General features: G+C 39.8%; 1 protein-coding gene across 1 annotated transcript in view; it reads right to left on the bottom strand.

The window, feature by feature from the left end:
* Positions 1 to 198: 198 nt before the first annotated feature.
* The window catches only part of SMARCD3 (SWI/SNF related BAF chromatin remodeling complex subunit D3), a 55,058-nt gene continuing 41,306 nt past the window's right edge, over positions 199 to 13,950 (bottom strand). The window contains exons 8-13 of the mRNA XM_010168400.1: positions 12,365 to 12,526; positions 8,011 to 8,108; positions 5,873 to 6,008; positions 3,548 to 3,670; positions 788 to 889; positions 199 to 689 (exon numbers count right to left, since the gene is read on the bottom strand). Coding sequence (XP_010166702.1) covers positions 636 to 689; positions 788 to 889; positions 3,548 to 3,670; positions 5,873 to 6,008; positions 8,011 to 8,108; positions 12,365 to 12,526 — 675 coding nt within the window. The 3' untranslated portion in view covers positions 199 to 635. The remainder of the gene's footprint in view (positions 690 to 787; positions 890 to 3,547; positions 3,671 to 5,872; positions 6,009 to 8,010; positions 8,109 to 12,364; positions 12,527 to 13,950) is intronic.

The raw sequence follows: 13,950 nt of genomic DNA, 5'->3' as shown, positions 1-13,950 counted from the left end.
AGGAAGTCTTAGAGTTTGCAGAAGAGACATCCTGACTATACCTCTTTCTTCCAGAGGGGCTCTTCATTCCAGGAATGAAAATCCTCCTAGTTTGTTCTTTCACATAGTGAGATGGCTTCTTGCACTGCTCCAGCTGGAATAAAAACTCTATTCAGGAATATAAAGCACTCCACAGCTATAAGAAAGACTATGTTTTCTAATTGCAGAGAAGTTACTATTTGAGACTCTTAGGTAACATAGGATGAGAACTGCATTTATTTCTCTAAATCTGCAGTCTCCTGTAACACCCATCTCAACCCCCCTCATCACTGCCAGCCATGATTCTACGCATTAGGATTTGCTCTGTAGTGTCTGAACTTTTCACTAAAACTTAATGATGCGCGTTGATGAATAAACCTTTAATCTTCTTTAACACTGACACTTGTACGGCGCTGTCTCTGGCCTGGAATAGTCTGAGACACCCCTCATGGGCAAGATTTTCAAGGGTCACTCTAAAGCTGGTGTTCTGACTGGTGTGTTCATGGTACATTCTCATCCAGTCAGGAAGCAGGTCCATGTGTAACAGTGAGCTAAGTAACACTGAAAAGTTCACTGGTTTGGTGATCGTGATGCCAACAGGATCTTGTGAGCAGTACTTATGTGTTGCGCACTCCCAGAGACTGTTCCAGTTCCTGCCGGCGCTGTTGGATCTGAAAGAAAAAAAGAAACTGTACAGTTCAGCAGATTCAATTGTTCAGTGGCAGGAAGATTAATTTATAAGCCAGTGGTATGGATAATTCCTTCATACCTTGCAGTAGAAATATCTGCTCACAGCCTCTTGAGACCATGGCTCATGATAAAATTCAGCTCTGCGTTCTTCCTCTGGGTTTCCAACTACATCAGTCATCACCTGTGACAAAAATAAAAACATTTTTCACTACAGCTCTTCTTCCAAGTAGAGGATAATTCGGATTTACCTAGAGTCCAAATTTATCTACATTACTACATTAAAAATGTTCAGGACTGTTCTCTAAGCCCAAGGCAAATGGACAACGAATGGTGTGTGTACTTGTTACCAAAACAAAATGATAGCATACAAGCTGTGAACAGATCCTAACCTCTGCTCCTCAGCTCTGCCAAGAAATAATTGTGGAGACCAGTAGCTGCCCAGGCTAAGTGCCACCATCTCTAACAATTTAATGGCGTGGACAGTTCCAGTGCCCAGGAAAAGTTCCCCAGCACTGTATATTTTATTAGCCTACATATCCAAAGAACCTCAGTAGTCACCTGTACATAGCATAACAGCCTGAAATTGTTAAGGTATTCACATCAGATTGAAGCACAACTCTATACCAGTGCTGGTCTTATCTCAAAGCATATCTTATCTTGATTTCAAGGAAAGTTCTGATGGGGAAAGCACTAAGGAAAAATAATGCTATTGAAATGGAAGGAACAGAAAACCCTAGTAATTCCAAAATGGCCAAAGTCCTGAGATGATTTTTCAGTCTCTACACAACTGCCAAGAAAGCAAAATCTGAAAAAAAACCCTACAAGTTGTTTAAGGAATTAGTGGATGGGACCACCTGGAAAACTTCCCTTAGGGACAAATAGGCTGAAGAGAGCTGGCAGCTCTTTAAGGACATCTTTCCTAGAGCTCTAAATTCCCATGTTTAAGAAACTGGGCAAGGAAGGCAAGAGACCAGCATGGCTCAGTAAGGACCTCCTGGTCAAACTAAACTGTAAGAAGGGAATGCACAGGCAGTGGAACCAGGGACATATATCTTGGGAAGAATAAAGAGATGCTGCCCGGATATGTAGGGATGCAGGAAAGCTAAGGCACAGCTGGAGCTAAATTTGGCAAGGGATATGAAGAATAATAATGACTTTTACAGGTATATTGGCCAGAAAAGGAAGATTAAAGAAAATGTAAGACACCCTGGGTAAATAAGACAGTAGAACTGGTGACAATCAATATGGAGAAGGCTAAGTTAATCAACAATTTTTTTGCCTCAGTTTTCAATGGTAATCTCTTTTTCCACATCTCTCAAGCCCCTGAACCTCAAGGGGGAAAGAATTCTTTCCCATCATAGAAGAAGATCAAGTTTGAGACCATCTGAGGAACCTGATCATACACAAGTCCATGGGACCTGACAAAATGCACGCCAGGGTCCTGAGGGAACTGTCTGATCTAGTCACTAAGCTGCTCTGCAACATATTTGAAATGTCATGCCAGTCAGCTGAAGTCCACAGCGACTGGAAAAGGGAAACATCACATGCATTTTTCAAAATGGTAAAAAGGAGAACCCTGGAAACTACTGACCAGTCAGCCTCACCTCTGCGCCCAGTAAGATCATGAAACAGATCTACAACGAAGTGGCCTTCTACGATGGAGTAACTGCATTGGTGGATAAGGGAAGAGTAACTGATGTCATCCCCTGGGTCAGCGCAATCCTCAGTATCAATACAGACAGAAGGATAAATGGATTGAGAGCAGCCTTGCAGAGAAGGATTCGGGAATACTGGTGGACAAAAAATTAGATATAATTGGCAATGTGTGCTTGCAGCCCAGAAAGCCAACCATATCCTGGGCTGCATCAAAAGAAGCGTGGCCAGCAGGTCGAGGGAGAGGATTGTGCCTCTCTGCTCTCCTGAGACCCCACCTGGAGCACTGCACCCAGCTGTGGGGTCCACAGTACAAGAAAGTCATCGTCCTGTTGGAGCAGGTCCAGAGTAAGACACAAAAATGGTTAGGGGGCTGTTAACACCTCTCCTATGAAGAGAAGATAAGACAATTGGGGTTGTTCAGCCTGAAGAACAGAAGGCTCCAGGGAGACTTCATTGTGGCCTTTCAATACTTAAAGGTGGCCCATAAGAAAGATGGAGAGAGGCTTTTTGCCAATGCCTGTAGTGACATGACATGGGGCAATCATTTTGAACTGAAAGAAGACAGGTTTAGATTAGATATAAAGAAGACTTTTTTTACAATGAGGGTGGTGAGACAGTGTAGTGGGTTGTCCAAGAGAAGCTGTGGATTTCTCATCCCTGAAAGTGTTCAAGATCAGTCTGGATGGGACTTGGAGCAACCTGATCTAGTTGAAGAAGTCCCTGCCCACGGCAGGGGGGTCAGACTAGATGATCTTTGAAGGTCCCTTCCAACCCAAACCATTCTATGATTCTACACAAAAATAATATTCTGATGACTAAGTCTCCAGCATCACAGAATCAAGGGTAAATATAAAATTATTAGCATCTTTTACAGAGTAGTATTGTGCAATCTCAATTCTGATGCCAGCGGGGTAGAACATTATAGGAAAGGCCCTTATGGGACTGGTTGTCAGTCAGGGAGAATAGTGAACAATTGTTCTATGTATGCAGCTAATGGAGCTCCAGAACACCTTCCAGTGGAACTGTCTTTCCTGCATACTGTCTGCTCTGGGACTGCAGTATTCCACTTATTGTCTGTCTTCCACCAATTTTCCATCCTAGATGTTTTAGCTATACTCTATATATATTTAGATAAAATTCTTACATTCTGGTTCTACTATTCATTCTTCAAACCTTAGCTCACCTTAAGATCCCTACTTTGGGACCGGAGAAGGTCTTGGATGTATCCTTTGGGATCTTTGGAGAAACTCAGCATGAAATCACGTTGTATTTTTAACTGATTTATGGATTCGATTGTCTCGTGAATCTAACAGAAAAAAAACAAAGCAGGTGTTACTCAATTCCTCCTATGCTCCAGTTACCCTGAGCTCAGCGCTATTAGCATCTTTGTAATCCCTGTTATTACAAAGGTGACAATTCTACACCGCAGACACGCGCAGGTTCTCATGGCTTTTTCCCTTCAAAGAGGAAGTTAACTGCAATCCTGCAATTACATTTTGGTTTCACTTGTACTTCTGCAATGCAAGTATGTACAGGAATCTTCTTCACTTAGGGCATTGAACTGCTGGATGGTGTGCTATAGACAGTGCTGAAGGCTAAGCCATGTCACTGCAAAAGTGTAACACTTCCTGTGTATAATCAGTGTTTCTGCCAGGTCTGGGACTTTTCAGGAAAGGTGCTATATAAATATGTCTTTAAACAGCGCCCAATGCAAGAAAGCAGTTATTCCCCTGGTTAAGGATCATCAATCTTCAATACCCCGCTGTGACCCTTAAAATTTCTAGTGACTGCCTGATCAAGTCCATGCTAAATATAAATATATGAGCATAATAGCTATGACTTCTAGACTTTTTCTTACAAGAAAGCCTGTTAAAGTCACAATGGCTGGAAAAAAAGGAGTGTGAACAATCAGAAATCAGGACTATAGAAGGTTTATAGAAAATGAGTCATATTTTCAGAAATATTAATAAAGAAATGAGCATTAATCAACAGGGAAGAATAAAGATTCCAAAGAAAAGCCAAGGTCCTACAATCATCCTGGATAACAAAATCGAGAAGGATCAATGGGAGGACAGCTTATTAACCATTTTCACATGCACACAGAGAAAAGCAAACTTTTGCTTCCCTGCTCCACTAAAATTCTAGTTTGAGACTGTAAACCTACCTTGTTTAATTCCATGTATACATCTATTTTGCCAAAACAGCTAATGTGCCCAGGCACATGGGAGAAAATAATCCTCTCCTGATCTGGCTATGTCATTAAGGCCACTAGTGTAGGCACAACTATATGGTATATTAATAGAGGAGAGCTGCTGTCAACTTCAAATCATTCCTTATTTGGGAAAACGATGCAGCCGTGCTGGAGACAAATCTGTCAGCGTGCACCGGGTTTCCACTAGAGGACTCTGTGGCAGCACAGCAATAAATGGTACAGATGATGAGAATGCAGCAATGCCTATTTACCCAGAAGTGACTTCAGTAACTTCACTAATCACAGCTTGCCCTCTGCTGTAGCAAATGCTCAGAAAAAGAGGTGACACAGACACGGAAAAAGGTGAGCTGGACTAGAAACAGAATAATCCTATGCATGCTGTATGCAACCCTATATAGGCTGGGAACCAACTGGCTGAGTAGCTGCCGGGATGAAAAGGACCTTTCTCAAGAGCCGTAAAACTAAAGATGCTGCAACAGTCACCAGAATCCATAGGATTGCTAGTGTCCAAACCCCCTTTAAAGCTGCATGAAGACCAGAGTTTAACACATTTGTTTGTATTAGAGGTAAACGTAGAAACTGAGCCTGACTGTACATCACATAAATCTTCCTGGTCCACGATGTCACGCCTCTTCTTCTTCTTCCCTTCCTCTGAGAAGCCACTTTTGTTTATCCTGTACCAAGCCAAATCAGCCATTTACACACGTGCCAAAAGCTGGCTAACAGTCCCCAGGACATGAACCCCTAATACAGTCTGCAGAGCTCACCACTGCTGTGAGATAGATACTATTATTTGAAGTGCACATGATCCTCTTTCAATAACACTGAAAACAAATCTGACGAACTGTCCCAAGTGATTTTTCTGCCATGCATTTTCAACATTTGCACCTCCTGCAGAGAGCTGTTCTGCAACTGTCCATGCATACAATATGGAGTATGAGATTCTCTTAGCTTTGCCTTATAGCAATTTAGCAAGATACCATGAGCTCTCAAAAAAAAGTTATACTGAAACAGTTCAGACAATTCTTGAATGCCAGGGGACTCATTATACTACCTGTGAAACTCTGCTTCTATCACCCCCAACAGCTGCATCAGGCCCTGGATCAAATCCTAAGTGGGAATGCCACTCACCCCTCTGTATTCCCATTGCATGTGGCTGATTCATCCCTTGAAAGCACATTCAATTGAGAAGTCTCTGTCTCACAACATTACAGTCTTCGATGTGTGACACCAAACCCCCATGAAGGTACACAATGAGTACATATGCCATATGTTACTTTACTCCTGGGCTAGTACCTTGTTGTCCAATGCTGTAATTTCCTGTTGGTTAGCTGTTGAGAGAAGAAAACTACTCATCTGTCCCTTTAATGGGTCTTCAACTTCTACATCTATGTCATAACAAGCCGTCTTCTTCTGATCATTGGGGTCAACACTATGGAGTATAAAACAGAAGATCATGAGAACTGTTAGAATCTGTTATAATGAATCAGAATAAATATCCAGCCAGCCCAGTATATGCTTTTTGATAAAGTCTGTTGCAGATGCTGTGAGAAGAGTTTAAGAACCGGGTATCTTTATATATTTGTATATCCTTCTTATATCCTCTCATCTTTCAGCAGTCAGAATTCAGAGACTTTTGAGCTGGAGGTTTTGTCCTGACCATCAACTTTAATAGCTACTAATGGACACAGTCTTCATTAAGTTTTCTCACTTTTACTCTTCTGATTTTCTTCCCCCATCCTGCTGCAGGGGAGGGAGCAAGCAGCTGTGCGATGTTTAGTTGCTGGCTGGGGTTAAACCATGACAAGCAGTTGGCAAATTGTTTCAGTTGTTGACTACATTCACCCTTAAAAACGTAATGCAGGGGGGCAGGGCAGAGGGTCTGTGAGAGTCTGTTTAAAGCTCAACGGGACCAGGCCCCTAAGCATCCCGATACAATTAGAACCTGCTTTGAGTTGGGAGGGGGGAGCTCTAGATGACCACCAGTGATCTCTTCACCTGTACATCACTCTGTGAGTTTATGAGTCTAAAAATCACTTCCTTTAAATTCAGAGCCAGACTCCCAGATTTATTTTAGTTTAGCTTGAGATTATAAAGACTTTTGCAAAAGTATTCCCTATTCTCAGGAAATGAATACTGCCCCTTTCCACAGCATTCTGTCATTGCAGTGTCATGCTGCTGGGTGCTGTGTGGTGCACACGGTGTGTCAGAGAATGCTACTATACATAAGGTCCTGCTATTTAGTTTGCATCTAAAGGAAAATACGCTGCCTCCAGAACCTCTTTGCCATCTCTCTGCCCCTGGAAACATAACCACCAGTTCCTTGTCATTTTTCTCCAAGACAACGACTATGTATCCCTGAGGACCTCAGGTTTTTTTGGTCCATCAAACAGGTCACTGAGTTGTCTTCAATGACAGCATATACACAACTATCAATCTCCATGGTAGTCAAGCTGCTTTTTGATTACTGTTTTATATATTCAAATTAATCAAAAATCAAATTTTATTTTGATAGTCTATGTAATATTTAAGCTTCTTATCACAAATTTAAAATAAAGAACCCAATTTTAAGCATATTCAGAAATATTTGCTGTCAATATTCTGTAGGAAATCAAATCACTGCGCTTAATTAGCAATAACGTGTAAACGCCCAGAATCAGAGTTTTGACCCAGACCAAAAGGAACTTGGGAAAGACTGAAATATTTTAACAGCAAAGTTGCAATCTCCAAAAGTTTCTTTATCCCCCTCCCCGCCCCCCACACAGTTGTCACTTATATGGAATGTGCTGGAAGTGCCCTAGATAGCCAAAGGTTGTATTTCAGATACTATGCCAGAAATACATCTGTTTTGACAAGGATGCCAGAAGCTCAGTATCTTGGTCACAAAGGCCTTCTCTGAATCTAGGCATTCTTTATTGTAAATCTCTTGAGATCTCTGACTAGTTGGCATTCTTAGAATAAGACTAACACCCAAACAGCTGACTCCAGTCCCCACAAAGCACGCATGGACTGGCCACTGTGTTTGAAACTATAATACTGTTGTACCTTTTACCTCATAACACAGTGATTAGAATGATTGCCCACAATGTACAATATCTTACTTCCATTTCTTTTTTAACCCTCTAAGTGTATTCAAACTCTTGCTCCTCTCCCCTCAGGAAAGAAACCTGACCAACTCTCTCAATGGTATTCTAGCAGGGATAAAAATGCTAAGAAGGTTTTGCATGCTCCTAAAGAATTGGTGTCATTCTGTTGAAAATAACTCAGAATTATATAGACCAGAATGACACAGGGAATGAACAAAGAACAAAATCCAAGGTACTCACTTGGAAGTTCTAAAAACTAGATTCTGGTCCCTACTACTGTAGCTGTTTCTGTATTTTATACAGTGAGTGTTTTGCACATGGCAGTGCCGAGCTGACTCACCAGCTTACCTGATGATATGGTTTATCACTATAGGGTCTGGTGGCAGCAGCAGGTTAGTAAGTCTCTGAGGAATTTCAGAAAACTTTAGCCGTGGACAGTCAAAGATCTGGAATATAATAAAGCATGTTATCCTTGTCCAAAACCTAACTTGCAATTAAATGAGAAAGTAAGAAATCAACAGTTCAAAAGTAAGGTGATTTTGAAAGCTATAATTCTGCCTTCTTGCATGGAATACATTTTTGATCACTTCTGTCCCTGCAAATTGCTGCTGTACTTACAATCTGGGCTCGCTGACAGCTACATCAGATGATGACAATTTCAGGTTTCCCACACTTTTGTTTAGCTGCTGAAGGGCACAGGCCACTTTAATGGGACATTAGGATCAATTGTATCATCGATGGCAGAGAACCAAACACTTCCTCTCTCATTAAGGGTTTGTAGCAGCATATTGTAAGGAAAACAATTTTCTTTTTTTTACCAGAGGAAACCTGAAAATAGTTTGCTTTTTTTTCCAAGGCATGTTTCTTGCAACACTTTGTGCTAAAGAAAAATACAATAAAACATTTTTTGGATTTTAAAAAAATTGGCTTTTTTTTTTTTTTTTTTAAGATTGAGGGGAAAAAAAAGTCAACATGGTTTTACTTATTTTTAAACCTAAACAACCTCTTGGAATGGATCCACTCCTTTCCAATCAACATCTCATCACTACCTTCTTTTTACTATGGACCAGAAGCTAAATATGTATTGAATTCATGAGGAAAAAAAAATCTTTTGAAAAGGATCAAAATCTGTAGTTTTTTGAAATTTTCTGTGAGTAATTGCAGTGTGTTGCCATGAATCTAGAACCACTCCTTACACCTGGAGTTTTCAGAAATATAATTATTACAGCCTTGTTTTTTTCTACTGGGATTTTTAATGCTCTGAACAGGTGAACAGGCTTTTCTCTAAAGGTATTGCATTTAAACTGACTTTAAAAATGCCCCAAACTATTTTAATATTTGCGTTAAAACATGCAGTTACATGAAGGCAATTTGTAAAAATGTTGAGGCCTACGCAAATGCTCCTTAGGGAAACTATTTCCACCTGATAGAAGAGAGATACTACTTGTAGTATTCTATCTATAAAGAGAAATATGCTTTGTAGCTCTAGAGACAAAAGATGCAGGCAGAGTTGAAAAAATGGACTATCAGGTTGTAGAATGGGTGTACAAAGTCAGACTATTCAACTACGATGCTGTGGCACCTCAAACAGAGAATCTTCTGAAATCCACCATCTTCTGGAGCGAGGTATTTTGGCAGCAGAAATAACTAGAATCCAGCTCTGGCTTTTAAAATACCTTTGGACCTTTTTTCTTGCTTTTGCTTGTAACACAGTGGATTTCAAATCTCCTAGCTGACGTAAACAGTGTTCTGAAATAGAAAAGGATCCTTCTTCATCAACTCTAAAATCTGTCTAATTTGCTGGACTTACCCACATCCAGGAATTCAGCCAGCTAGTTTCTAAAGAGCAAGGAAATAACAAAATCTACCAAGTCTGCAACTCACTTTTTATTTCAGTTCTGAATTCTGACATTTGATAGAGATGACTGTGGAATTCCCACTCAAATTCAGTGATAATTTTTTAGTCTGTACGGTACTGTGTCATTAGATACAATCACAAGCATACCAGGATTTAGGAAAGCTGGCACACCAAATGAGAAGACCGGTATCTAATGTGATACCAGTCTGGGTGAACCTGCTTTGGCAGGGGGGTTGGACTAGATGATCTCCAGAGGTCCCCTCCAACCCCCACCATTCTGTGATCCTATGATTCTGTAAAAGGCGATGCTAGAGACACTGATATGTTATATACTGCTCCCCTAAGCTATCCGCACATTTCCAGCTATGACCATGATTTTTGCCTGGAGTTACATGCTTAAAACTAGGTAGTCTACAGAAATATCAGACTGGAAAGGATTCCTTACCCAGCTCCTTTACCTTCTATATCTCAATCTTAAAATTATTAGGGTGAAAACAAAATTTAAAAAAACCTAATCATGAAATGTTTCATTTGATTCAATGGGATTATTTTCCCTAAGTACTAACATCAGTTTTGAAAGCAAGACTAACTACTTAGGACAATTTTGCCAGAGACCTAAGGAAAACAGAAACACTCAAATCAATCCCATTTATGATTTATATCTATGCAAGCACTGCATTCTTATGAAACTATTCCAGATTAGCTAGCTCTTGCAGAGAGTGAGGTTCAGTCTCCTAGAAAAGGAATCCACTCCTGAACTCTCTCATCTCACTAACCATTTGGGGATGGGGAGCCAATTATCAGGTCTGATGGTATTCCTGAAGAGTTCTTACACAAAGGAGACCTACGAGCTAATAAGCCTCTGATGAGACATACAAAGAGAAGATGACTCCAAAAAGTTCTTATTCTAGCAAAGTTCTTCAGCTGAAAACTAAAATAAAAGTGAGAAGGCCCGTCTGCTTACCTGTGATGGTTTAGGCTGGGATACAGTTATTTTTCTTTTTATAGCAGCTAGCATAGGGCTATGGTTTGCATTTGTGCTGAAAACAGTGTTGATAATGAAGAGGCATTTTCATTATCACTGAGCATCGCTTACACAAAATCAAGGCCTTTTCTGCTTCTCACACCACCCCACCAGTGAGTAGGCTGGAGGTGCACAAGGAGTTGGGAGGGGACACAGCTGGGACAGCTGGCCCCAAATGATCAAAGAGATATTAAATACTGTATGACATCATGCTCAGCATATAAAGCTGGGGGAAGAAGAAGGAAGCAGAGGACAGCTGTGGATACTAATGGAAAAATGTAAGAATGGGAGAACATATACTGGTCCTTCCCAAAAAACACCCTCCCAATCTCCACAGCTTTGAAATTACCTTGCATTTATAACAGCCCAAGAGTTTTTGTCCATTGGTTTGTCACTTTTGGAATCTCTATACACTTTTAATATTGGTAATGTCTTATCATAAGGAGTTCTGAAATTTAGCTATGCTTGATTCCTTTTCTTTGTTTTTAATTTGCTATCTGCTTCCAACTATTTACCAAAATAAACAACAGTTACTCCTTGTTCACCTTTTCCATTCTGCTCATGGTTTTTCAAATCTTTTTCACTTCCCCTTTTCCATTTCCTTTTTGGGCTGGCACAAACAAAATTTAGTCTAAACTGGTTATAAATAAATAGAGAGTGGAAATCTAATCATCTAAGCAACAGAGCGAACAGCTTTGTAATTTTGCCAAAAACTCTTATGCAGTTTTAAGATGGGATTTTCACTATATATGAAAAAGACTGCATAGTGTAGCTGTCAAAAAAAAAAAAAGAAAAAAAAAAAGAAAAAAAACCCCACCCAAACAAGAGAGTCACTATATAATCCAGATCACTTTGGTTCTATATTCATAAAAATACCCATGAATCTCACAATTATTTTGTTGTATTTTGTATTTTCAAATATGGAAAAATCCAGTGCTGCCTTTAAGTTTATTTCAAGCATTGGTCGCTTTAAACCATTGTCGGGCAAATTAATAACAGAAAATAAAAGCTTAAAAAGAAAACTAGGACACAACTTTCATTGGAAGATTTACTTCCAATGCTCACTAAAACATTATTCATTTATCATAACTGCCAGTATTTTCCCTAAACAGGAGTATATTGCAAACTCTGCCCTCAGGCACTTTCAAAATAAATTACGTAAGCCTGAAGTTACAGAAAAACAAAGCCAATTAAGATAGTGATAGCTCAGATAACATTACTTTTATAAAATAAATATATTTACAGAAAAGGTGGAGATACCTTTAAGTGGCCTTGGTTAATTCTAGAAGTCATTGTGAAAGACAAAAAATTTTAATGTGCTACTTTCAAAACATCATGCAGATCATTGAGGGTATTTTATAATCTGAAGACGACTTAGGAAAAAATAGCTTTTCTAATGAGATCTTCCATGTCTTCTGCCCTTCACAAACAGGGAAATAGAAGGGAACTAAAGAGGTCTACATATGGTTTGGCAATCAGAATCCACAGATTACTTCATGTTTCTTAGTACAAAATGATACATCAGGGTGAAAAAAACAGTAAATAAATACAGTGAAACAATTAGAGAAAGTCCTCCTTCCTGGAAAGGCCACAACTCATGTGAGAGCACTGAACCATCAGATGTGGGTTTTTTGGCAACACTGGCACACGGGGAGGGTGCTTATTGTATTAGTTGTAGTGACTGTTGAAAGCCATTCAGTACTGAAGATACTGCAAATCATTAAGGGAAGATAAAAATCAGTAATTTTCATCCATCCAAAATTTGCCGATAGTTATTATAGTTTGCCTTTAAAAAGCTACCATGTCCAAAAAGGAGTTACCTGCTGGAAGTACTTGTCGCAGTTAATGTATTCCTTATCATGGGAGTCTTGCAGCTTATTTGTTTTGATGTACTGCCAGAGAGCCTGGATGATGGCTGATCGGGTTTGTGTGTGTATCCCCAGCAAACGGGCTAATCGTGGGTCCAGTTTAAACTGGGGAGGCTGTAACAGAAAGAGAAGGAGATGGAGATGGCAAAAGAGAGAAAAACACACAGATACGCAGCTATGAAGTTTCAGCTTTAATTCTCAGGGGACTCTGTTCCTCAGAAGGACCCCACTCAATGGCAGAGATGGCAAAAATACAGGCTGCTCAGATGTGTACCACTGTCGGTGCTCTGGAAGAACTACATCTAGGGCTTGAAAGTGGGATACTCTACATGTGCTATGCACACAGACTGTATCACATGCTTTAGATAATAACAGCCTGCATGCAGACTCAGGAAAGAATTTTCCTTTTCAACACTAAGGGATGATTTGACTTTAGGGAGTGGGAGAAGAAAAAGAATGGTCCTTCTTCTGAACTACTGTAGGTTAACCACAGACAGAGAATGAAGTCAGGAGGATGCTTCTACTGTTGCTAATAAGTGCTCAGCTGCCTCACATCAACAAAGTACCCTGGAACTCTGTTTTTCAGGCATGTTCCTGTCATTCTGCTGCATACCAGAAAATTTACACAATCACAACTAGTCAATGGAATATATTTCTCCTCCTGACCTCTGTGATAAAACTCTTCAACTACTCTGTTCTGCATCTCTAGTAATATGTATTCCTTGAATACCTTGGAATTTGATGCCTCTTCAAGTGTGTACCCATACTCAAGTTTAACATTTGCCACATTATTAGGCAAGGATTACTCTGCTGGATGCTAGGTCAGCCAAAGCTAACTTTATAACAAATCAAGACTTAAGGATAAGAGAACATCTGTTTTAAAGTATAAACTTGTAATAATGGTGAGCATAACAAACATTATATTGTCTTAACAATAAAGATTCTCACTGGCTATATCAGAATTTCACTTAGCTCATACACTCCCTAAAATTACTAAAATTTTCTCTCTGTTAACATAAAATGGAGCATCTTATCCTGGATACATGCTATTTGTATGGAGGGGAAAGGGAATGGCACAGAAAGAGTTCTTAAAGTTATGCAATCAAAATGTATCTGAGATTGAACTGCCATTGAAAAGGCAGCTCCCATCTCCTCTCAGCAGTGCATTTCTATCAATTTCCTACAGACAGCAACATTGTTTTCAGGGATGGTTTCACATAGATTAGTGAGCTCCACAACTGCAAATCTCCATCGTTTGTGCCAAGAGAATGGAGACTGTGGCAGCACACATCTACAACTAAAATCAAAGTGTTTTTTTGGAGGAGTTTAGCCTTAAAACATCTTAAAACAGTTTGAAACTGTGCCCAGGAACCTTTTTTATATTCTATCCCAAAGCAGAAAAACCTAATTTTGCCTTTTTTGTTTGTTTCCTGTGACTGGGATCAGGGAACTGATTTGGAAGTAAGTTTTGTTAGCTTTCAAATGGATCAGTTCCCTGAGTTGTTTGCGTTCAGCCCACAAATACTACTAGTACAACA

This window comes from Antrostomus carolinensis, unplaced genomic scaffold (genome assembly GCF_000700745.2).
Source record: "Antrostomus carolinensis isolate BGI_N321 unplaced genomic scaffold, ASM70074v2 scaffold5180, whole genome shotgun sequence".
NCBI classification, from domain to species: domain Eukaryota; kingdom Metazoa; phylum Chordata; class Aves; order Caprimulgiformes; family Caprimulgidae; genus Antrostomus; species Antrostomus carolinensis.
Note: the sequence above shows the minus strand (reverse complement) of the source record. Positions and strands in the feature narration are given on the sequence as shown.